This window comes from Labrus mixtus, chromosome 6, assembly GCF_963584025.1.
Source record: "Labrus mixtus chromosome 6, fLabMix1.1, whole genome shotgun sequence".
NCBI lineage: Eukaryota > Metazoa > Chordata > Actinopteri > Labriformes > Labridae > Labrus > Labrus mixtus.
The window spans coordinates 5,721,469-5,747,587 of record NC_083617.1 but is presented as its reverse complement, the minus strand read 5'-3'; the positions used below and the strand labels follow the sequence as shown (position 1 = coordinate 5,747,587).

The 26,119-nt window shown below is 40.7% G+C and overlaps 1 protein-coding gene across 1 annotated transcript; it reads left to right on the top strand.

Annotated features, from left to right (window-relative positions):
- Positions 1–631: 631 nt before the first annotated feature.
- hcrtr2 (hypocretin (orexin) receptor 2) lies at positions 632–24,991 on the top strand. Its single transcript, XM_061039624.1, has 7 exons — positions 632–1,075; positions 10,923–11,101; positions 18,603–18,846; positions 21,594–21,709; positions 23,524–23,744; positions 24,028–24,149; positions 24,360–24,991. Exons 1-7 carry the CDS (start codon positions 901–903, stop codon positions 24,527–24,529), a joined length of 1,227 nt encoding a protein of 408 aa, XP_060895607.1. The 5' UTR covers positions 632–900; the 3' UTR covers positions 24,530–24,991.
- The last annotated feature ends 1,128 nt before the right edge of the window (positions 24,992–26,119 follow it).

The following is a 26,119-nucleotide window of genomic DNA, read 5'->3' as shown; positions in this document are numbered from 1 at the left end:
CATGGCTTTTGACTGGAAGCGTAATGCGCAGGTGCATAAAGTCTGAGTTTTAAGAGGAACTGTATATTTCCTGTTTTCACAGCAATGGAGTCTATGACGTTATATAAAAGTTTGCTCTCTGGTACATGTTTTCAAAGTGTTTTCAGGCACCCAAGACACCATTTTTGATATTTTTTTAGAAAGCTTATAAACGAACAGCCAACAAAAAAGCTTAGGTTTTTGGCATAAATCCTCCTGTATGTGCCTAAATCTACCAGGTGCAAAAATGAGTTTCAGCTCAGAGCTTCAGTATAACTGTATACAAATCAAAAGACACTTTATGGTCACCTTTTCTTGGATGTTGTATATTTTTCTTTTGCATTCATTTTGTAATTGATAACCTGCAGGATTCATGTTTCTTACGCTGTATGTTTAGCACTGAGCACCTTTTGATTTCTATTGCCTGCTATAGCAAATCCCATAATTTTTTATTTATTGTTGTTCAACAAGTTCCCTGAAGAAACTAAAATGTCACACCCAACCAGGAGAAGGACTCTGTTATCCTCTTCACTCGGGATTTCCCCATCTGAATCCCCTCTTATCTTTGAGGGGAGTGTGTATGTCAAAAGTAGTCCCAGCTCAGTGTGTGTGTGTGTGTGTGTGTGTGTGTGTGTGTGTGTGTGTGTGTGTGTGTGTGCGTGTACGTGTGTGTGTGTGTGTGTGCAGGTGCACGCGTACGCGTTTGTGACCCTGTTGTAGTCGCGCGCTGAGGGCAGAGGAGGAATCAGCGTCACACTGACGGTCCGTGAGGCGCGTAAACTATCACTGCCTCGTCTCTGTTAACAGTCTGCTCAGCAAGCTGCGGTCACTTGTACGGTTTACAGCAGAAATAAGAAGCAGTCACTTTAACTCCCGTGAAGGATGTCTGGTATCACCGGGGATGAGGATTGCGATGTGCAGCACACCCCTGTGGATGATGACGATGAACTTCTGAGATACATCTGGAGGGAGTACTTACACCCAAAGCAGTATGAATGGGTTCTCATCGTGGCTTATATTATTGTCTTCTTCGTTTCTCTCATCGGAAATTCTCTAGGTAAGTTTATTTTAGTTTTTGTTTAAGTGTTTCCATTCGTGCGTAATCAGCCCCTGAGGTAAAACACTTTGAATAACTTATTTGAGCTATTTTTACGCATATTTTACTTAAAGGTAAATCAGACTGAATGCTACAACATTCAAACTATTACATACAGTGGGCTACGTTTGTGATGTTCAAATGTCAGCAGTGCGTCTGCTGAAGGAGATAAATCAGGGAGGATGAGTTCACAGAGACCGTTTCTCTCTGCAGCTGGAAATGAGCTGGGTTGGACCCCCACCGATAGCCAGATTCAAATTGTATCACTTATTTCACACTGTGAGAGAGTGAGTGTGTGCATAGGGGTGGAAGAAGCTTTGTTGATTGACATGGTGACTCCCAGTACTCTCATCTGCTTTTTCACCTCAGTTTCATCTTATCTGCTCCTCATCACTCTGTTTTATTGTCTGTTTCATTGCTTTTAGTTTTTTGATATATTTGAGAAACCCACTGACTTATTGGTCAACTTAAAATATCATATGAATGATAAGAAGGAGATTGTTTCTGCATCAAATTGGAGGGGGGCTTTTGAATGACCATGCTGACGCCTCTCTAGAAATATACAGCTATTTTCAAGCATATATATGTCAATTTGTAGGCTAACAGCTGTAAAATGTTTTTGTATTTTGTATAAGGGAGCTAAAATATAAATCTGCAAATGTCTTAATAGCAGTTTGATACCTTACATTAAGAAAAAGAAAGCCAATAGATAAAGGAGATAGCTGAGGAGGCTACTTCAGAAATGAAGGTTTCAAAAACAGGGGAAGATCATACAGCAAAAAAAAAAAACTGTGAGAAGTAAGACTGCTGTTCTGCTTTGTGGTCAATATGTCATAACCAAAAAAAATCTAAGGCACACTTGCTTTGTGAAAAGAAAAAAGCTCAGCTCCAGCTTTTTCCTTTTTATTGCTGTCATTTATCATGTCAACCTATTTTTTTTAAATCATCAATTACAGCACAGTTTTGTTCATAAATACCTTGTCTGCAAACCGAAGATATAAGAAAATGGAAAAGGGAGGTGTCGAGGGGTCCACCTTTTTCCATTATTTCTTGGTTTGCAACCACATGTATTGCAGTATTGCTCCTGATTGTGTGAGACGGATGAGGTGTGCATTTTGATGTAGTGAATTATGTGATGCATCAAAGATTTGTATGCTTGTAGTAAGTCCCCACAAAGAAAAAAAAATGCACATTAGAAGTACAAGTTAGTGTTACCATGAAATATAGCAAGGAAATGTTTTTTCATTTGGTCAGACATAAGCAAGCACAAGCTTTATTTCAGAAACGTCACAGAGAATGTGGAATTTATGCCTGATGATGGCACAAAAAAAGGATGTGTGTCAAATGGTAAACAGACTTGAGCGTATAGTGCTTTTCTAGTCTTCTGACTACTCAAAGTGCTTTTACACCGCAGGTCACACCTACACATTCACACCCATTCACACACTGATGGTAGTGGTCACTATGTAGCATAATCCATTAGTCAGTAATTAATCCCATTCATACACCGCCACCGAAGCAGCAGGAGCAATATCGGGGTTAAGTGTCTTGCCCAAGGACACATCGGACATGTTGCCCAGCTGGGGATCAAACCCTCGACCTTCCAGTTGAGAGACAACGACTCCACCAACAAATGAGCTCAGTTGGCTCAGTTTAACTAAACTGAATGAAGTCTCAATGACGCCACCTGTTGGTTACTGAAAGGGACTTCTGAAGCCTGTTGATGGCGGTCGTCCATATTGATAATACTGTCTCAACCATAGCGGCAAAGAGCTGGCCAACGAGCCTTGTTATGAATAACTCCTGTCCTTCATAAGAGCCTCTAAAGTTGGCCTATTATGCTGATCCCCATTTTTAAAACTCATCTATTGTGTTAATGATGCATGTCAATATTGAACGTGGGCAAAGTGTATTGTTGTGTACTCATTGTCAATAGTCTGATTGATTACTTTGGCTTAGGAAGGCACACAGGAAACAGTCCTACACGAATAGGCTTTTAGAATCATTCTTTGTGAAAAGGGGCCCCACACTTTTGTGTTTTCTATTGATTTGTATCGCAGCTTTTCCTGCTGTCAGTCAGGAAATTTGATATAACTAATTCTAAACTAAACATGGAAATTACTGTCAAAAGTAGGCTTTCATAGAACCTTTCTTGGTGGTTGCATATGTTACTTCAGTCACTCTTTCCTATTCCCCTATGCAGATAAATTCATGATGTGCCTTTCTGCCCAGGTCCATACTGCACACAAAACAGTCGCCAGCAATGAATTATGTAATACTGTGTTTAAACAAGCCAAGAAAATATCCCCAAGAGCAGCCAAGAGGATTAGTTCAGTGAATAATGATCTCACTTTACACCTTGCAGATAGTTAGCCGCTCTCAGCTTTATCAGTAACTTTAAGCCTTTATATATATATATATATATATATATATATATATTTATATATATATATGTATATTATATATCTTAACTGGTTGATTCTCCAGAATTAGATAAATTATTAAGACAGAAAACATATTGAGACAAGTAAACGTGGTTACTGCTGCTGTAAGGTTGGGCATTTATTATCGGGCTAATGGGTTTGGTATAACTTTTGGAGCTAGCCTCAAGTGGCCACTCAAGGAACTGCAGCTTTTAGCACTTCTGGGTTGGCTTTATGTCTCAGCCTTTGAGGGCGACTTAGTGAAAATAAGTTCATTTTGTCTGTATCTAATTCACTTAAGTGACAAAAAGATTGATCTGTTTGGTCAGGTTTAATAACGAGAGGAATCTGGTACAGTAGGAGGGCACTAGGGCCAATCAGATGTCAGAGGGGGACTGTGATTATGACCTCCTTCGAAAGTTACAAACACTTCTTCTGGCACTTAATTAGCCATTCTCCACTGAGCCCCTACCACAATAGTAGCATGACACTGTAGTTAATTGGTCATTTATTGAGTGGGAGGTTGAAGTGTGTAAAGCCCAGTAAAGACGTTTTTTAGTGGAACTGTGTCTTACATATCTCAGTGTGCCCTCTTGTTAACTATTTCAAATGTTTACAGGGGGCAATCAAAACACTTTTTATACTTCAGGCTGACTATCAACTGTTGCTGTTTAGTGAGGACACATGCACTTCAGCGAGCTGCACATGTCGGTATCAAATGTACAGTATGTCTAGGTTCAAACTAAATTCCATCCATTCAACTTTGACAATAAGAAGAGAAGGTCAAAGAGCGGTTATGTTCCTGAAGTAGTGGAAGCCTCACAGCCATGGACCATGATGGCTAACCTGCCGCATTACAGAAATGTTATGAATGTGCACTGTACCTGTGAAGTTACACTGCAGAAATAGGATCAATAAATTCCAGTTCATTCAGTGCTTTCAGAAAGTGGCAGCAACCATTCAACACTCTGTAGAGCTGCATGCAGCACGGGCTTGTTAATGTGCCATCTCTTTGTGATACATGTTTACACCTCCAGACAACCGCAGAAAAAACTAGATATTGTGATAATGGCACTTGGGAAATCTGGAACCCTAGTACAGCACTCCCTGTCTTCTTCTGGGATGTTTAAATATGAATGTGTAGAACTCATTACATCACCACCAGTATGGAAGCCTACAAAGGTGCTGACAGCTGTATGTATTTTTTATGTTTCTATAATGCTGTTGTTTTGGAAGTGAAGGGTGTTAAAGCATAGGTCAGAGCTAATTAGCATAATTAGTGGATTGTGGATGGCATTAATCCACAATCTCCTCTACTGAGTTTTCTATCTCAGGTTCAATTCTGTAGAAGTACAACCCGAGTGCTTCTCCTCATTGGTCGATGCCTAGCTGCATCCAGAAACCAGTAAGCCAACAATTCCTTAGACCAATAGCACGTAATTCATTTCTATGTTAACCTCTGGAAGCATCCTCTTTAGCTGTTGAAGAAGATCCTTAATTAATCCCTTGGGGGAATTTGAATTTTACACTTGTTGAGACATGCTAGACACACACAGGCTGAAATACACACGTGTACAAAACATGATCGTATGGACTTGTGGAGAGATGTGTAAGGGGTCTGCACATGAAAGAGTGTCCGACCAGTTGGCATACATTGCCTTGCTCAAGGGCAGTGCTTATGGTGTATGACATTTAAACGTTTGGCACAGTCCAATTTAAAGCAATATTGAAAATGTTGTTTTGGAAATATATTTTATGGTAAAGTTCCCATCATGGGGAGCTTGTTTTATGCCAATGCCTGTACCATATGAGATAATAAGCCTCCTCCTTAGCTGTACTTAAATAGAATAGAATAATAGAATAGAATTACTTTATTGATCCCAAACTGGGAAATTGTGGCGTTACAGCAGCAGGTTATCCAACACACAATATGAGTAAAGTAAGAAGAATTAAAGAATTAAAGTATCAACCCGATGACCGTTTTGCCAAACAGACTGGAAGAAAAAGAAAAACAACAACAGAAACAGAAACAGAAACAGGAAAGCTCTGGTCAGTGTCATCCTTGATTTGAATTGAAAGGAGTGTTTGCTGCTGTGCCATCTCTGCTGCATTTATATGAATCCAGTCACCCTTCAGGGATTTTTTTATATTCACTGTATTGATTTGTGTGCATTTTTTAAGGTGAGACTTTTTTTTAGTGTCTGCCTTCTTGTGATAGCGCCTGCAGCAGCCTGGTCCTTGCAGATATGTGGGGAGCTATAGGGGACACACTGTGGCAGAAAAAAAGGCTTGCTAGTTTCTTTAAAGAGCCCATATTATGCCCTGTTTGGGGTTCGTATATTTAATCTATGTTCCTACTTTTGTACGTTCACAATAGCTAAAGTCCGAAAAAAAAGTGTCTGTTTTCATGTACTGCTCCTCCTTACTCCCTCTCCGCTCTGAGTCCGTCAGCTACGCTCTGCTGAGCCCCCACTGTTAGACCCCACGTGGGCCAAGTCTGCTCTGATTGGTCTGCCGATCCGCTCTGTTGTTATTGGTCAGTTGCTCAGCACGGTTCTCGGAAATGTCCCGCCTCTTTTACCATATTGGGAATGCAGCCACTGGCTCCGTCCGAGGGGAGCATAAACATTAGCACCTTAGCACTACTGTGCTACCGCAGGCTACGGCATATCGTGGGCGTGCTACAGAAGCTAACGGGCGTGCAACATGAGCTGCTGGGCTTGCCACAACGAGCCAATGGGCTTAGATCAGTGATCTCACACTGACAATGACGTCGGAGTGACAAATTTTTATCGAGGGGGGCTAGAACCGAGCGTTACATGCAGCTAATGCTACAGCTAACAGGAGGACGTAGGAGAAGCCGCGTTTCCGTGGACTTTGAATTTTTGCACATAGATGTGTCTAAACATGCACAGGACACATGGAAAACACACTAAAGAGCATATAAAACCAGAAAAAGAAGAATATGGGACCTTTAAAACACCTTAAAAAAATAAGTGTGTCCAATTGCTGTGACTGTTATGTGCAAGATGCAACTAGATTGCTTGTCCAAACAACAGTGTTTTTTTGTTTGTTTGTTATTACCTTTGGGGTCTCTCCAATCTCGGGACCCATCGACAATCATCATCGTTTAATAGACGATAGATGCTTCAGGCGAAGCCAGCGGTTAGGGATGGACGACTTCCAGGCAAGAGTTCCTTTTCTGTGCTGCTTTTACGTCTGCAACAAAACCACTGTCATTATAGTCCATAATATCCTGGAAGAGTTCCCATTCATCTGTTGAGTCTCAGTTCAACAGTAGATCAAAACTTAAACAACGGCTTGACTCCGGCTCACTTTGGAGACGGAAAACGGAACCGATTTTCTTGTGAATAAATTGCAATTAGTGGGAGTTAGGTTTGCTGAAATTAATTCATGGTGCATATTTGTAAAAGGTAAAACGTTAAGCTTTGTCAGGTCTGCCCTCAAGAGGCAAAGAAAACAACGTTTGTTGAGTGGAGATTGGATCGATTATTTCTGATGCACTTCAGATTGTTGGGGAATCTACACATTGATTGTTTTTTGCGACACAGCTTCAAGCAGATTAGTGGCTCAAGTTGAAATGTTTGATCTTATATGGATTGTTAGCTTCACTTTCATGCATTTATCTGTTTGTAGAGATGAATAAATCATTGTTCGTATAGTGCTGATGGGAGCCAGTATGTTGTTAGGATAACGTTCTGCCTGTTTGTCAAGCATACACCAAAGCCTTCTTAAATGACTAATACAGCTCGGTCTTGCAACGGAAACCAGAACACTTTCCATGCCAGAAAATCAATCGACAACCGCCATGAGTGAGAAATGAAGGTGTTTGTAAGGAGGCTGAAGACCCACCCTCAGCTACAGCTCTTTGCCTGTTGTTAGGTTTGACTGAAAGTTATGTTGAGACAGCGTTTCCATTATGGTGACCTCCATCAATGGGCTTCAAAAGTCTGCTTCAGAGACCAGTGGGGGACTTCACTGAGACTCCATGTTTCTACAGTATATGCAGAAAATCCAGACCCAAGTGTACAGAATCCCTCATGCCTGTGTGCTGTGTGTAAAATGTCAAAAAACTTAAATTTGTTCAAATGAATATGTCAAAGAAGTTAATGATTTTACTCTTTTGTTTTCACTAGAGTAACTTGAGCTCTTTAATGCAGATCAAGACAACAAAGCGGAACAAAACCAGACAAAAATGATCATTTAAAATGGATACAATAGTTGAAAAATTATGATATAAATACAAAACAAATGTCTTAATAGAGTCAAAAGGTTCTACAAATCTTCAACAAATGCAAATGGTGCGAATAAATGTTGAATGGGAAATGCACTAGATTACCTTACATGAATGTGTGGTTGTCATATTCACGGCGCTGCTCAGGTATGCACAAAGGGATCATTTCAAATGCCTGTATCCTTTCTTTGATGTTGTGCATAGCTGCAGTGGCAGACTTTTCATCCTGTTGAAATAATCCACTTCATTCATTTTGAAACACTGAAACAACCCTACAGGGTTTAAACAGCTGATGACATAAGAAAAGTAAATAAAAATACTTCATCATGCACTTGAAACTGATAGCAGTCACTGAACATAAGTTCTACATATTTAGACAAGCAACCTGAGATGCAGTAAAAGCTCAAATCCATTTGTAAAAGATCTGATTTTGAAGTTTAACTGGGCAGGTATATTCACATGTGTTGCCTGGAAAGACCTGTTCTTATAGACTGTGTAGGAGTGAACAGACTTCTTTTTGATTGATGTTCAAGCTGTTAAGGCTGTCAAACTGATTTATATCATTTTTATGGTTTGTTGGGTCACGCTTCAAGGTGCAATCAGACTGAATCCCTCCCCCATTTATACCTACGAGGCTCTGAGCCAAACGAAATGTGTTCTGATTGCAACTGAACTAAAATGTTTTTCTTGCAAATTCCGTTTGATTGACTTGCCAAATTGGGAGGTTAAAGCACACGTGTAATAACGCAAAGTCATGATGGCTGAATTCCATTTAGAACAAGTCACCTATTGGACAAACTCTGGTTTGTTTTCATGGTCAAGCCTGAGGCAAAACGTTGCCGAGTGTAACACGGTCTCTGGGAAAGATCAGTGGCAGGTAGTTTGTACAACAATTTAAACTTATTATGCTTCAAATCTCATAGATAATTGGAATAAACAAATAAATTATGAAGAAGTAATTACACAAGCAAAGGTATTTTGTTAATATTATTATTTTGTAGCCATCAGCTAAATTGCTATTTCAAACATCAGTATAGGCCTGATACTAACAATCATTGCTCCGTGCAACCTCGCCCGACACAGCCGGACAGCTGGAGTGCAGAGACAAAGGAATCCCTGCGGTAATTGTACAGATTCACTCTCGACAGCACGAGATGATAAGATGTATGTGGAATAAAACAGTGTACAACAGTCATTGTTCTGAACCGTCAAAACAGTGTTTTATCCTGAAAATTAACCGGATGTCTGACTTCCCGTCCTGCTCGATATTTTCTGTGGTAAATTGATGCGCCATGCTCCGGCAACCGGCAAAAATAGAAGCATTGTGTATCCGCTACGGACTGCCGGAGCTAAGATGCGGCGCAGCGGAGCCAGTGGAAGCGCACACATTGAATAAGCTCCGCTGCCGTAATGGAGCGGAGACGGACCAAACACGAATCTGGCGGAATTTAGGCTTAAGAAGGTTGCTATGTGGCAGACACTGAAGCTTCAGTGTTTAGCCAGCTCTGCATCAGTCTTGAAATCTTTATGCACTCTAACTTCTCTCCGTTTTAACATTTCTGATATTTATCCTAGTTTTACCACGTTTCTGCTCTTGGAGCATTTTAGAAAAATGCAGAGGCTTTTCAAGTCAGGTAGTTCAACCAGTTCCATTGCCCGCTTCCATCGCTGCAACACCTGTCGGTTCGCCGCTTGTAAGGCAAACCAAAGGGCGTGGGGCAAAACAGCCTTGAGGGGGTGCCGCTTACATCTCTGGTCAAAACAAAAACATACCATTCTGGACCAGAATCTAAACTTAGGAGGAGGACATACTGGCTGCTGCATTGTTGTCAGAGAAGCCAGCACTTCAACATAGCATGTTTCCATAATGTCTGATCATATAGTAAGGTCATTTTATGATTCCATTACGTACAGTAGAGCAAGCATTTTTTTTGTTAATGCTGAGTGCAAGTGCCTATACAAGCGAGGCCCCTGTTGTACACAAGATTCTATATCTGCTCGTAGTTATGATCTGCAGGAACTGGAAGAATACAACAGAAGTGGCACTTAGAAGTGGACATCTGAAAGACAGCCCTGAAAGAAGCTTTTAAGCTGAACAAAGAGAAGGAAAAGAGCGTCTGTAAAAAGTGACCCCCTCTACCTGGGGGGCAAAGATGCCTAGCGGTTAGGTCGCTCCTCCTGTATGGAGGCTAAAGTCTTCAAAGCAGGCAGCCTGGGTTCAAGTGTCTCCTTTTCAAACCACCATTCCCAAATCACTCTCCTTCCCAAATGTCCTACTCTATCCACTACCCTATACAATAAAAAAGCTTGAAATAAAAATGAAAAACTGCCTGTTTCTATCACTGAAAAATAACCTAATTAGTTTTGAAGGTTAAGTCCTTTTCATAACAACTTGGTTCCACTCACAAAGCTCATCAAATCTCTGAAATGCTTTTGGGCTAGCATCACAAATAGTCAATAATTCATGTTCTCACCAAAATTGTTCTTGAAGGCAGGATTAATGAGGCGACCCCTGTGAGCTAGTTCAGGCAGACAACTGGAGCTGCACTGATTTCTCTCCCTCTGCTCTCTGTTTACCAGCTCTGACCTGCATTAGTATTGCACCCTTGCTCAGCTCCCCGTAGCATCCACCTTTGGCGCTCCGACTAGGTTTTTCTTTAAGATACAATCTCATTACTCCTCAAAGTTTTGCATGTAAAAAAAAAAACTGTGGGGAATAAAGAGGTTGGAGCCTAGACTGAAACAAATGCAAATGTGACTCGTCTGACTGAACTACTAATATGGATAAAACAAACAAATACATGCTACCGAGTGCATCTGCCCTCTTTCAAAATACTTCCTAATACTATTACAAAGTGTTAAAATAATAGGTATAATGTACAGTACATTTAAAGTTGAACTTTTCTTATTTTACAATGGTCCCATCATGAGTTTGAATAAACAAAAAATGATATGTGACTTCAAGTGTGATCTAACTTTGAAGCCATGAAAGGTGTTAAAGTTCAGGTGCTTAAACGAAAGTGCATTATTAGTATAAAATATATTCATCTTAATAATACATTGAACTGGTGTCATCACAGTTGTCCATTATCGAGTCTTTGGGCACTCACTGATTGTGCATCTTTTTCAGTTTGTTTTGCAGTGTGGAAGAACCGTCACATGCGCACCGTTACCAACTACTTCATAGTGAATCTGTCCTTTGCTGACGTGTTGGTCACAATCATCTGCCTGCCTGCGAGTCTAGTGGTGGACATCACAGAGACGTGGTTCTTTGGAAATACTCTCTGCAAAGTCGTGCCTTATCTGCAGGTAAGAGATCCACTTTACTCATTTGTTTTTCAAACATGGTATCAGAAATTATGTTTTTTTTTCCTTTATTTTATTTAGACTAAAAAAATCCTTGTGAGCAGATAAAAATAATCCAATGCAAGATAAATGAACAAACAAAAATTTTAAATAAAATAAAAATGATGATTTAAAACAGACATACCATTAATAAGTAATGTTAACTTCAAAATTGAGTGAAATAGGAGAAATCAGAGGTTAAGATGTTAACAATTACGGTTCTAAAATAGCCATAAGAAACCAGAGCATTGATTTTTAAAGTGCCAAAGGCAGATCTTCAAAGCTCAGAATGAACTCTGAACCTGGAGTGAAAGACAGTTATTAGACCGGGTGTGCTCCAGAGGAGTGACATGGAGGAAATGTCGAGGTGGAATCCCAATAAGAGCTTTGTAAATGAACGAGTATGCACCTCACACCTTTCAGAAAGAAAAGACCATCCAACCTTTTGCCCCCTCAGAAGTTTGTGATAAGGAACCAAGACCTGTTTCTATAAATCGTACACTTTTCTCTCTGTATTCATGGAGGTATAAAAATATGTCATATCCCAAGAAAGATGCACTGTGGGAGACCTTTGATGTCAACCCATGGGGATTTGATGCCTTGGGCAGATCTTGCTGTTGAAGTCTTGAAAATTCCCCATTTAACATTTCCCTGCTGCGCAAACACATCAGCAGAAAGAAACTTTTACATTTGTTCTCATGCTGTCGGGCCGCCTTGATGTATCCTACACTATACTGCATAATCCTATAAAGTAAACATCCTACTGTATATGAAAGTTAATTTAGGTCCAACTAAAGGAAAACATTGGTATTCCTAACTGGACAAATCGGCGGGGGTTCTTCTGCTGGTCTGGCTGCCAGTTTAGCACATCAAACCTCTGGCTCTGCATTAGGCATGTATTTGAAGGCTTTCATGGTAACAAGTCACCCTGCTCCCTGCTGCGTGTTTCGCTTTTACTTCGACCGCTACAGTATGTGCCATGTCAACCTCCTGCTGCAAACCCCTTTTACTCCCAAACCAATGCCTAATTGGGAAGGACCTCAGTGCTTCCTGTGTGCAATGTCACATATTGCTCAGTTTTAAATCCTGCAGTGCTGCGGTGCTGTGTGGCCTCAGGAAGGATCATTCTCGTAAAAGTAAATCTGGACATGTTCCATGTTTCTCTGAATTGCAGTGATGACGCGAGTGATTCCTGAAAGACATTTTGAGACAGTTGAGAAAAAATTGCAGGTGAGCGAATGTTGAGTTATTAGAAACAAAGAATTGAGCCCTCGGTTTGTAGCAGTAGTCATTTAATTGTTGCAGTACACAAGAGAAAAAAACTCACAGGCAGCCCTGAATGAAAGCTTCATGCTGCCTGCACACTGTTTCCCCTGCCATTATATTGGGCTCGTCGTGTCGCTGTGTCGGCATGTCGGCTTGTCCCCACCCCCCCAACGCTGTAAACCTAGGGGAAACACTGCTGCAGAATGTATATTTAAGTCCTTCAATACACTGAAGCAGCTTTATGTTATTTTTAATTAATCTACACGACAACTTGGTTCCATTGTGCTCATAAAGCTCATCAAATCTCTGAAATCCTTTTGGGCGAGCATCGCGAACAATCAGTAATTCACATTCTAACCAAAATTGTTCTTACCAGGAAGATTACTGAGGCGATACCTGCAAGCTAGTTCACACTTGCTCAGCCCCCCGTAGCATCCACCTTTAGAGCTGCGACTCATTTTTTTTCAAAGATATGATCTCATTACTCCTCAAATTTCTGCATGTTAAATAAAACTGTAAGGAATGAAGAGGTTGGAGCCTAGACACCAAAACACAAATTACCTTCTGCTGCTGCAATACTTCAAACAAATGCAAATGTGACTCGTCTGACTGAACTACTAAGAGTGCATCGTCCCTCTTTCATAAATACTTCCTAATCCTATTACTAGCCCTGAATGAAAGCCTCATGCTGCCTGCAGAATGTATATTTAAAGTCCTTTAATACACTGAAGCAGCTTTATGTTATTTTTTAATTAGGGCCAATATTTCAAGCAACACAAATACTAGCAGGTGCGGACTGGAATAATAATTCAGGCCAGGAGTTTGATTCCACCCCAGGCCACCCTGTCGACATGAACCACTTCACTGTGTTGGATAACTGTGTCCCTAGTTCTACATTTCAGGTTCAGTTAAAAACTAGGGCCAGACTGATATGGGATTTTTGAGGGCTGATACTGATATCGATATTGGGGATAGAAAAAATCAGATACCGATATATCAGCTGATATCTTTCTTTCTTAATCTATTTTCAATCTGTAGAGAAAGATAGATTTAGATGCACATTTATTGACTTGATCCCTGAAATTCACCTGTCTCCATACACTTATCAATATTATACCAAAGTTGAACAAAAAACATGCCACTGTACAACATTTTTGGCAAAAAGCAAAAGTTTAGAGTCACTCCATAGCTGTTTCGGAGTAACCAGTAAGGAATTACCAGTATACCACTAATAAATGAATACACCACGTAGTAAGGCGTTGTGTCAGTTATATCATCTTTATCGAGTCCCAAAAGAATCTCCTACAGAGTTGCCAGTAGCGGATGACGCTGTCGATATTTGTCATTGACCCCAGTAACGTTATGATAAAGATACAATAGTTCAATGGTTAGCTGTAAGGTACAGTATGTATGTGCTTTCATTAGCTTGTGCTATTTTTAACTTGGCTGGTTGAAACACACTGCCGTCAGTGTTATGTGATCACTCATTATCGCTATGATTTAATTCCTCCACAGGGAGAGACATGCTCACTGTGGCGCCTACAGGACGTTTTATCCCTCTGTTATTAGCCAGGCTACGCAGCTAGCCATGCTGGGTATGTGTAGACCAACCAGGTCCCTATACCCTAATGGTGAACATGTCATTTATTTCGAAAAGCTTTCACTGCGTCTCTGGCAAGGGCCTCGCTCTCTTTCTTATTCTCTCTGTCTCTGCTCCATCTTTCCTTCCTCTTGTGACCCTCCTTTTCACCTGGTGATAATGCTGTCAGTTGAAAAGCAGCAGGTGGATGGTTGCTATGTGCGTCTAAGGGACTCCTCGACCTCATTTTTTTGGAACACTATTGCATCTTGCCGTGCAATATAAACAAATCGCAAGAGTCACACTTGCATATCATGATGCATGCACTCAGAGATGTTCTATCAACTAATTATTGATGTTTACATTGACTGCTCACCTCATGCCACCTGGACATGTCCCGATGCTCCATACGTACAATCTGCAATTGTATTAAACGTATCTTGTGTCCATCTTCTTTGTATGTATGGGAAACTTAATTCCAGATATATGAAGATGAAATGTCCTAAAACATGTACACAATATTGAAGGAAATACATTTGAGATGATATGATCTGCTGAGGGCTGCACAGCCCTGCAGTGGTGAGTGCTCCCAGTGCCTCACAGCAAGAAGGTTCCTGGTTTTCGAGTCTCCTGTTGTCGGGCTGAGCCTTTCTGTGTGGAGTTTCCATGCATGGGTTCCCTTCTTTTACTCTTCCTCTCACAGTCTACTGGTGACCTACATGGCCCATAGGTGTAAATGTGAGTTTGAAAGGTTGTTTGTCTCTGTATGTCAGCCCTGTGATCGATGACATGTCCAGGGTGTACCTCACCTCTCACCCAACGACAGCTGAGATCAGCTCCAGCCCCAACCATCCCCGAATGAGATAAGCAGCATACATATTTAACTGGATGGATGGTCCTTTGACAATGACTTGACATTTAAATGTCATTCAATGCTCACATTAAAAAGAATCCCTCCACTATATGTTCCCAAAAATCAACCTACACTCACACATCTCTGGTTTGTTGAACTGATACATATTACTGTCCTTTTCCATGGAAATGTCATGCCACAATCTTTACATAGCACACAGGTAGAAATGACAGTTAAAGGCAATAGGAACCCAATAGCTTGACTCCAGAGGCAGGCGTTACAGTAAGGAATCTTCACTTAATATAGAAAAAAGGGAAGTGTCAAAATATGACAGGAGAAAAGAAAACCAGCAGGATATGACTATATTAAACCCCCCTGGCTTGCTGAGTCTGAAATGACATAATAAGCACAGGTAGAACACAAGCAAACTGAATAAATAAATAATAAAACTGAATATTACAACCTCCACTCAGAACATCAAATATTAGGTTGATGGGGGCTACAGCTGGAGGAAACAAGCGTTTCCTCAGTCTTTTAGTCCTGGTTTAATGATACGGTACCACCATTAGTGCCTGAGTTCAGTGTTACAATAGTTTACACAGGATTGTTCCTACATACCTTTCTGACTTAATGTGGACTGGCAACAATTAACTAGTCAGGTAGCTAATGATTTTTTTTATTTGGGGGGTGGGGCTCTGCCTTTATTTACACATTACAGTGGATAGAGTCGGAATCTGGGGAGAGAGAGCAGGGAGTGACATGCAGGTTGGACTTTTTGAGGGGCAATCCTCATTTACAATGACATCGAGTCATTTCAGAAATAATTAGAAATTAAACATTAACAGACATTAAATCAAAACAAAAAACAGGGGGGGGGGCGCTGGTGGCGCAGTGGTTAGTGCGCGCGCCTCATACATGGAGGCTGTCGTCTCAAGCAGGTGGCCCGGGTTCACCTCCCGCCCGTGGTGTCACCCCATGTCACTCCCCGCTCTCTCTCTCCCCAACCTCCAACTCTATCCACTGTCCTCTCTATCCATTAAAGGCACAAAACACCCAAAAATAAATCTTTAAAAAAAAAGAAAGAAGAAAAACAGGGGACAGAAAGTACAAGACTGCTTGAATCAGTCTACAAAATGTACAATGTACTAAGATAATTAAGCGAGTACAAAACTGCAATAAATAAACACACTTATGTAAAACAATTACAAACAGAGGTTGGGAGGCTTAAAATCAGGTTTCTAAAATACCCAAAAGGTAAAAGTTAATTTCCCTCAAGAAGATGCTGTATGTTGTTCCAAGAGACTTGAACCCGTCTGCCCGCTTGGAGGACTATAGCTGCCGCACATGGGGCGCGACCTAACAGCTAAGCCATCTGCACGCTGTAATGCTGATTATGATGGTCATATATTTTCTTTGGCAATTAAAAATACAATTTTGGAGTGCTGTCCTAATCGTTTTTCTTGTATTGCAAATTCAGCACCCAGTTGTTTTACGTTAGAAGGTTAAGTGTGTTTTCTTGTTCCATAGATTTTGTTTAACATTGTAAAATGGCCAGATTTAGCTCCAGGTTTTCACTATAAAATGTCTTTTAAGTTTCTATGTTATCCACAAAGTGATGAAATGACAACAAAAGTGTTGGTACCCAGCGTTTATTAAACCTACAACCTGAAATGCATTGGTACAACATCATCACAGCCTTGAAGCTTCCCACCCTGAGTTTATATTTGACGAGTGATATCACCACTGCGTATTTTTGGTGAATTCAATTTAAGCTTCAGTTCTTTTGCAAAGCTTAATCATACTGCGGCAATAAAGGAAAATGTCATTGGCTTGACTCACTCAAGTGGGTCTTTTGGACAACAACAGCCCGAATGAATCAGCTCCACAGAGACACTGCTACATCACCTGGCATCAATCACTTGTTGGTTTTGTTCTTTCTTTACTGGATGTGTGGGCTCTGAAATATATAGAGAGTATCCGCAGACTTGGGCCTTTGATTCCTCTGCAAAGGATATGACGACAGACCTACTAGTGGCTTACAGTTTATCCATAAGGTAATTCCCCTCTGTTCACAAGCTGCCCTTGTTTCTAGTTTGCAAAGAATTCACTCTTTGACATCACCATCCAGGATACATCCATACTTCTAGGATCTCACGCAGAGCTCAGTAGATCTGCTTTTAAACTTTTTATATGACATAAATTAGTCAGAAGGAGGTTATGTATGATACCACTGGCATCCCAAAGCGTAGTATTTCAAAGTGATGGAGCCCAGTGTGTGTATCTCTCACAGAAAATGAAACTCCCAGAACAAACAGAATGTGTCTCCCATGTGAATTCAGTGCACTGCTGGGAACCAAAAAGACTCATTGAAATTCCTGCCGTAAATCGTCTGCAAGCGTGCCGACATCAGATGAGAGCATCTCCCACATAGGAAGTCGCTCATGCCCCCATCATGCCACATCTAACTCGCCGAATTTCACAGACCCATAATTGAAAACTGGCCTCGTCTCATCCAGTCTAGCTAAGCCTTCAGTGATGTCTGTAAAGCAGATGGCGATAAGAAGAGTCTGTGCCGTGAAAGGAGACGAGGAAGAAGGTGAAGATGGTTGTCTTTGACTTGCTGACCGCATCTGACTAACTGGACCTCGCAGTCCACACAAAGACTCACTCTCATTTCCTGGTGGATAACACTTATTCATTGTGAGTGGCTCACAGTAACTGGAGATAATATACACCTGACCTCAGCAGAGAATCAGTCCTGGGCAGTTAGTATGTATTTTACTGAATGTGCATGACTTATACTCCAAATTCACCTTAGAAAATAGAATTTAAAAACTCCATGAAAAAACTGGTGGTTGCTTCAATTTTCATTATTGTCTAAACCTGATGCCATCAGTGAAGATCAGTTTCTGCAGAACTGATAGAAGACTGTTTGCAATTGGATCTTGGCAAGCTTTTGTCTGTGGCAATAGATTTACCTTGGAAAGCCAATTGTTTTTTTTACTCAAAAATTCAATACATATTTAAGAGTAGCTGTTTGTTTCTCTAAAAGTAAAAAAAAAGGGGCCCAAATCTACCTGAAGGACCTGCTCAACCCCTCAAACCCCTCAGGACTTAATGACATACAATGGGGGATCGGGTATTCCATTCTGCCCCTCCATGGCTGTGGTATGCTACCCACCCCCTCCCCCTCCCAGACCACCTGAGGGCGCCACAGCCTATTGACAGTTTTATAAAAGGACTACTAGACTTTGCTTTAAAGAAAGAAACATTTACTTAGTTCGCACTGACTTGTTTTTATGCTGATTTTTATAATCCTGGTTTATGAGTGAAATGAACGTAACAAGGCAAGAGGGGCAAAAAGACAAAAAAATTAATTGAGAGGACAACATATTGAGACAATACACAGACATACAAACAATAATGGTTACAGTGGAGTTATGTATGTGTTATTGTTGTTAATATTAATTAATCGCCTGCCTTTGCTGCAACTGTGACAAAAGAACTTAAATGAGATGCTCGCTAAAATTATGAGACAAGACAAATCTCCAGCAACTACAAATGATTCATTTATCGTTGTAATTGCTTTTTTTCTGCAGCCCATAGTCTCCACAGAAACATGTCAATATTATACCCAGATGAATGTCTCAAGGTAAAATTGCACAACAAGAATTCAAAAAGCAGTGGTATCTATTTCTCTATTTCTTCTCAGTATACCTTTGTCTAACTGTTGTTTATTTTCTTCCCCCCCCCCCCCCCCCCCCCAGACAATTTCAGTGTCTGTATCAGTCCTGACACTGAGCTGCATCGCCCAAGACCGCTGGTATGCGATCTGCCACCCGCTGATGTTCAAGAGCACCGCTAAGAGGGCTCGCAAGAGTATTGTTGTCATCTGGGTGGTGTCGTGCGTCATCATGATCCCTCAGGCTGTTGTGATGGAGTGCAGCAGCCTCCTGCCCGAGCTAACAAACAAGACCAGTCTGTTCACAGTGTGCGATGAACACTGGGGAGGTTAGTTAAAAAATCGAATTACACAAATTACACAAACAAATTACACACAAGAAATACAGCGCCTAGTCTCTCACTTAATGCCAGGCGCACGACTTTAAGTTACATATTCTTTCAAAGGGATACCAATATCAGAAGAACAATAGAGCTCCAAAATCTGTCATTATTCTATAGAGATATAAGATATATGAAATTCTTCACAAAGGAAACTCTAGTCCCTTCTGTGGTGGAATTTCTGAAGTTATTTAGATTATAATGTACAGACATCATTAGGTTTATTCACTGTTCTCTAATGTCAGTCAACCCTGATAGAGTTCAGCTGTTATTAGAACACCAAGGACAGCTTAGAGAGTGTCAACTGTTTTTCCTCATAGCTGCAATGATGTTTGGTAGACTTATTGTCTGCTCCAGTGTAATTGACGACACAGATTAGTTTAGGTGGGTAAATGTGACCCTGATAATGATAATGTCTTCTAAGTTCTGCAGATGTGGTTGAGCACTACACGAGTACACAAGTGTGATGCTGTCATCTTCTGTAAAAACGTTCATCAACGTAAGCCGTCTGAGTCAAGTTTGTGTGAAGTCAAGTCTTAGTAATTCCCTCATTACTTCAAAATCACAGAACAGTCGAAGTATAAGGGGAATGTTATGTGTTAAATGTAGCATGTTTAAGGCAATGGCATTGGCGTGTTTGAATCCCGTCCAATCGCTGAATTGTAACCCTCTCCTTAAACCGCCTCTGCGCTGTCATTGGCTGGGGGAGACACACCACCTCCCCGGGCCTAGAAACGTCCCATGTCAACCAAAACAATACAAAACATGAAAATCCAGGCAGAGGACAGAGTCTCTGCAGACACAATCACCACCACACGTCGTGTATGGAGGCCTGTAAGTGACTAATGAGCAGCATTATTTTTGCACAAGTCTGCATTTTATTTTTGAAGAAAAAGCTTCAGACTCTGTCTTTAAATTGATAATGCACATGATAATCAAACGTTTCAGAACACAGTCACATTAAATTGGTTGATAATTCCCATTAGTATGATGGGTTAAGGCTTAATCTTGTAAAGATTTCTAAGCAGAAGCAGTGCTTAAAGAGGATGTTATTTGTCCTGTTTATCAAAGATGTGTAATGATCAGAGGTGTATGAACTTTCAAAGTCACTGTTCCGTCGATTCATTACTCACTTTTTCTGAGAGAAGAATCAATGGCCTTCTAAATGTGTTTTTCCAGACATATTTACTAAAAAAGAAATGCCAGGCGTCAAATCACAGCAAAGTCAACGTCGATCAAATCAAGTGTGTTTGATTCCGGTTATTGTTTGATTCAAGTAGTCCTGATTGAGTCTGCAAACTGATTGCAGCTGCAGAAAATTGCATCCCCTCTTTTCTCTGAACATGTGATTATTACATGTGTAGAACTCACAGTGTCATAACCAAAGATGTGCACTCAAATGTGCAGAGGTTTTGGGTCAGGGTTATGTGTTTTGTATTTCCAGAGTGTCTGAAAAGAAACTTCAGAGCTGGATATATTTGAAGAACTGATTTTTTAGACCATCAGAGATTTCCCTCATCATTTCAGCTGGGAAGTTTTTTTTGCATTTGAAATTATAACTTTAAAAGCCAAAACAGCCCAAAAGTTTGTGCTGAGAAACATTCTCACTGCAGGGTCTGTGTGGAGAAAGTGTGAGGTTTGAGCAATTGGCAGAGGTCATGTTGTGTTTCAAGGTGCACCCTCTCTCTTTCATTCCCTCAATCATCCACACTTTGCCCGAAAAAAAGGTTACAGATGGTCTACGATTCCTTTGTGCCTCAGAGGTCCAGACAAGCTCTCACTTGTTTATTTGGTTTTCTGAGATCTTTTCGTTTTTTAAAAAGAAATGCAATTCCTGTTTACATCCTGCCAAATTCTCTGCCCTGCTGTCTGTAAGATAAGAGTTCTGATCAACATGAAAATTAACATTCAATGTATTGACTGTTTTTAAAGCTCCCATAGACCTTCAATTATTACCTGCATGGCTTTTTATTTACTTTAGTCCTTTACTTGGGACAGGCGTCAGTCCGAGACTGCATGGCCTTTAATTATTTTCAAACTCTAAACTCGTGCACAGCAGAGATGGAAAAGAACTTAAATTGTAAACATACACCAGAAAGAATATTAAACTGTTTACAAAAGTAGGACATCGATTTTTCAAAAATGTCTACAATTGTGCAACTCATTTAGCAGACGCTTTTAGCCACATCAACATGTCTTCAAAGCATCAGTTAAAGCATTAAAAAGTCCCCATGAGGGATGGGAAAAAACATTTGTTGTCATAGTTTCAACCATTATTTCCATCTCTGCAGCCAGCACAGACAGTTCTCCCCATCACTCCTGTCGCTCACTGAGGTTTTATCCAGATCGTCATGCAGGACGCGACAGAGAATCTCAGCAGCATATTTCAAGCCATCTTCCTCATAGTTACACATACTATCATTATTCTGTCTTCCTTGGAACGATTTTTAAGTTTCTCTTTATTTTTTGTACCTTGCTGCTTTTGTTTGTTCTGATGAAACTCACCTTCCTCTGCTTGCAGTAAGACTGCTTATCCCTGTGTTGATTTAAAGTACCCTGTATTTTGAGTGACTATGTGTTAACACTGTTGATTTTACCAGACACAGGAAAATAAACTGAGGTCATGTGTCTTAACCAGCTTTCCATAAAGTTTTGAATCTATTTCTAATATTTTTTTAATTGACTTTTTCCAACAGCTGAGATCTACCCGAAGGTGTATCACACCTGTTTCTTCATCGTCACATACTTTGCTCCGTTGTGCCTCATGATCCTGGCGTACATCCAGATCTGTCACAAGCTGTGGTTTCAGCAGGTGTGTATTCCATCACTTGTTTTTTTTTTTTTAATCTATTTTTAAAAGTGATATTCTTGCTCAAGCATTGTTTAAAGATGCTTCTTAAAGTTTTGCGTGGAAGAAGTAAACATATCAAAATGGTGTCTATTAACACAAGGGGTTCCCAGACGTTTCACCCTGCGACCCCCAAAATAACGATGCGAGAGACGGGGGACCCCCTGTGTCCCTGGAAATGGCTAAAGCATTTAAGGTTGCGGCAGAATTGCACTAATAGGCTTATCCAAACACTGACATTCGAACAACTCTAAAGAAAACAGCTGTCTGTGTGCATTATTTACTGATACCTTCATTGTCACAGTCCTACTTTCATTTCAGCACAAATCTCACTTAAGGCTTATTTCATAATAATTGCTAAAAAAAAATGCAATTTCAAGTCTTTCAAAATTTGTATTTGTTTTTGGAAGGCATCTCGTCGATCCACTAAAGTATCTACCTTTTTTAATGGATGATTCAAATATTCGATTTCCTTCCCCTGGGATCGATGATAATGCCATCATATCCGTTAACAGAATAACAACCGACATGAGCCCAGGAGCAGCCCAAAGTGTAAAGGAGCAGACAATGCACGCCTTGTTTTCTCATTAGCTCTGAGTCTTTCAAGTTATCAATGAAGATACAACTCCATCAGACTGTCTGACTGAGCCAGCTTATAAATGAAGAAAGTTTTAGTCATGGGGAAAAATGTTTTATCTGTTTTTCCATCCAAACTGAAAGATGATAACCAGTGGAGAGTTTCAAACAACCGTGTCACCTCTTTGAGCAAGGAGGATAGCTCGCTAATTAGCTTCTGAGCTCACGTAATGAACAGTCAGTGGATCGCTATAATTGGACAAAGGCATATCATCCCAGTCCTACTTGCTCATTGTTTAACAACTAAGTAGCAACACGTGCAGTATTTCTCACCTGACAGACCAGTACACACTGAATTCAGCTAACAAGATTACAGCTGGCACACTGCACGCTCCCTCTTTGGTCTGAGTATGAACCCTTGACTTCAGGGTGCAGGTACAGAACGCCCAGGATGTGGACTATAACACAAGCGCATTACTCTACAGCGCTTAACTCTTCAGAGTTATAATGTTCGTTATAATCCATATAGCACCCTCTGCTGGTGAAAGAGAGCTGCTAGTGTAATACAATGAAACTCAAATAAAATGCTATTAGACTGGTTAATAAATCTAGTAATAACAGCGCATATTGCATATGTCACTGGATATTCTAATATCGGCTGATATTATCGGCTGGCCGATATGATGGACATACTTACAGAGAGTGGAGCGGGACAGGTGCAGGTGCAGATGTGTGTGTGTGTGTGTGTGTGTGTGTGTGTGTGTGTGTGCATAGCCTGAGAAGCAAGGTGAGACAATTAAAAGCATTCTTGAGCAGAGAACAAAATAAGTTGAAGAATAAAGCACAGATAACTTGATACACAACCTAAGCTTATATCAAAAGCGTAATATCTTTAAACATTTTCAATAGACGACCACCGTCACTCTGTGGAAAACACTGTTGGACATAAATAAATAGGAACCTAGCGACCTCCTTAAGGATTGGCTCAATTGTGTCTTTTTATATTTTATACTTTGTGTGCAGCTTCTTTATTTTTTAACACATTGTCCACATTGTGCCACCCCTGTCTTTTGCAAGCATTTTCTATTCTATTGTCATTTGAATACCTTGGAAATGTACTCTGGCTTTGAACAGTACGCGTTGTTCTTCTCTTAAAAAAAAAGTTTTCAGCGCCTGATGCATGCACATCATTTCATCAACAGATTCCCGGGAGCACATCAGTGCTGCAGAGGAAGTGGAGGTCGATGCAGTGCTCAGCCTCCTCTCCGGCGCTGGGAGAGCCCGTGAGGGTCCGCACCAGCACGGTCTGCGCCGAGATCAAGCAGGTCCGGGCGCGCCGCAAAACAGCCAGCATGCTAATGGCGGTGCTCTTTGTCTTCGCCCTGTGCTACCTGCCGATCAGCGTGCTCAATGTCATGAAAAGGTAATTATCCGTGGAGCTCTGCAGCATCCGGGATTGAAAAAAAGCAATTCAAGCAGAGAGAGTCGTGCTGTAATGAATCAGTTCTCACTGTTTGGATTTATTTTATTATAAGAAGCTCACCTTTGCATCTCCTTTTCTATAATGACGGATTCAGTACATTTAAAGCACTGACACGCTCCTCCTCTCTGCCACCATATATTTAAAACTATACAACTGATTTATATGTAATGAAAGTAAATAATGAATAGACCTTTAACTAATACCTCTTTCTTTTTACCTGCAGGGTCTTTGGGACGTTCAAAAAAGTCAATGACAGAGAGAAAGTGTACGCATGGTTCACTTTCTCACACTGGCTCATATACGCCAATAGTGCAGCGAATCCCATCATCTACAACTTTCTCAGCGGTGAGTTTGTAACGCGCCCCACATCACCACCTGGAGCAGTTGTTAGGGTTTACTACTGACCTCTAGTGGACAAAGCAGGTGGCAAAAGTAAAACACATTTTTAACACTTGTGGCAACCATAAAGACTCAGGTAAAAAGTACTGAAGTGAAAAGGAGTTAATGTTTTCCAAATACGTTATTAATTAGATTTCTCTCTCTTTCTGCCCTCAGGTAAGTTCCGCAAGGAGTTCAAAGCAGCTTTCTCCTGCCACTGCTGCAGCAAAAGCCAGAATCAGACAAAGAGGATAAGGACCAGAACGAGCACGGAGAGCCGGAAATCCCTGTCGACTCAAATGAACAACATGGACAATGTGTCGCGCATATCTGATCAGATGGTGTAGTTGGTGCAGAATCTGGGTGCCCAACCCAAGGACTCATTGCAAAGTCAAGAAGTCTCGACCGGATCCTTTGATAGAAAATCACGTCTCATCACTTATATTTTATGTTTCGCTTCAAAAGGACACTTTATGGAAACTTTAAAAATCGGACCTCTGTTCTCTGAGGACGTTCGCACATCTTTCACATCACGGACACAGAAAACATGACAACCTCTTGTATATAACAGAAAATATATATTTACTATGAAAAGAACATCATTTGAATGTTACGTCTTTGATTACTCGTTTGTACTTTATGATGTACAGTTCAGTGAAATAGTTTGCACATAATGTAATGTATTGGTAATGTACTATTTTTGGACGTTTAACTTTAAGCTGGTTCAGATCAGAAGCCCGAGTCTGTAATGCAGAATCTAATTTAAAGGTCACATATTATGCAAAATACACTTTACCATGTTTTAATATGTGCCCCTTGACTGACCCCCAATTATGAGAAAAGTCCATCCTCTCCGTCTTTTCCCTGCTCCACTTTTCAGAAAATGTGTGCTCAAACAGGCCGTTTGGAGATTTTCCCTTCATGACATCACAAAGGGCAGTAGCCCCTCCCCCAGGTGGGTGACACTCCCACAGCTAGGTGTTTGTTCTGCCCTCTGAGTCTGCCTTCTCACCGTAAACAATAGGACATGGAGCGAGAAAGCCCGAGCCACGCAAGCCCTTCCAGAGAGGGGGGCGTGGTCAAACACAGCCCATTAGAATTTAAAGGTACAGACACAGAAACAGCCTGTTCTGAGCAGGGCTGAAATAGAGGGATTTATAGGCATGATCAAATACAGGATCAGAGTGGATTTAGAACAAGAAACTTGATACTTATTTAAACTTGTTGAAAAGGAGGAAAATATGTGACCTTTAATTAATTACTGCTGACAGGATGTTTATTGTGTTTTTTCTAATGTTTTTTTTTTTTTTTTTTAAATACCAATTGAGGATCAGGTGCTCTAAAGAAAATGTGTAACGATGCGCAGATTGGTAATTTTCCCCTCTTAATTAGCAGGTAAAAGTCAATCTTGGGTCTTTAGTGGAAACGGCCACAGATGCATGATTGCTTGCATTAGCAGTGGGTAATGATTCGGGGGTTTATCATCATTATTCTACATTACTGGTGAATATTCAACAGCTTTCTTGTGTGAGTGTCAACCTCATTACTCGACACGCTGACTTTTTATGGAGCCATCAGCGAGGCAGACTCATCACCTCCGTCAGGCGTCAGCAGCCAAGGGGGATCAATCTTGTGCCTGTCTGCAGCTGATCCTGCAAACAGCTCGACCCATCGTCCTTTTGTACAATCTAATGCCTGTATTTTCATCACCCTGTTGTATTTGTCAGTTTTTGTTATCACTTTTTTATTGATTGCTGACACACGTTTGTTTGTTTGTTTGTTTGTTTGTTTGTTTGTTTGTGTTAACGTGCAACAAGGAGTCACAGGTGATTAAAAACCTCCTCAGATTGAAATCTCGTTTCATCTTTGGAGATTTGTCTTAAATGGGGACGATGTCTGCGATGATCAAGGTGAAGTTGGCAGAAAGATGTTTGAGC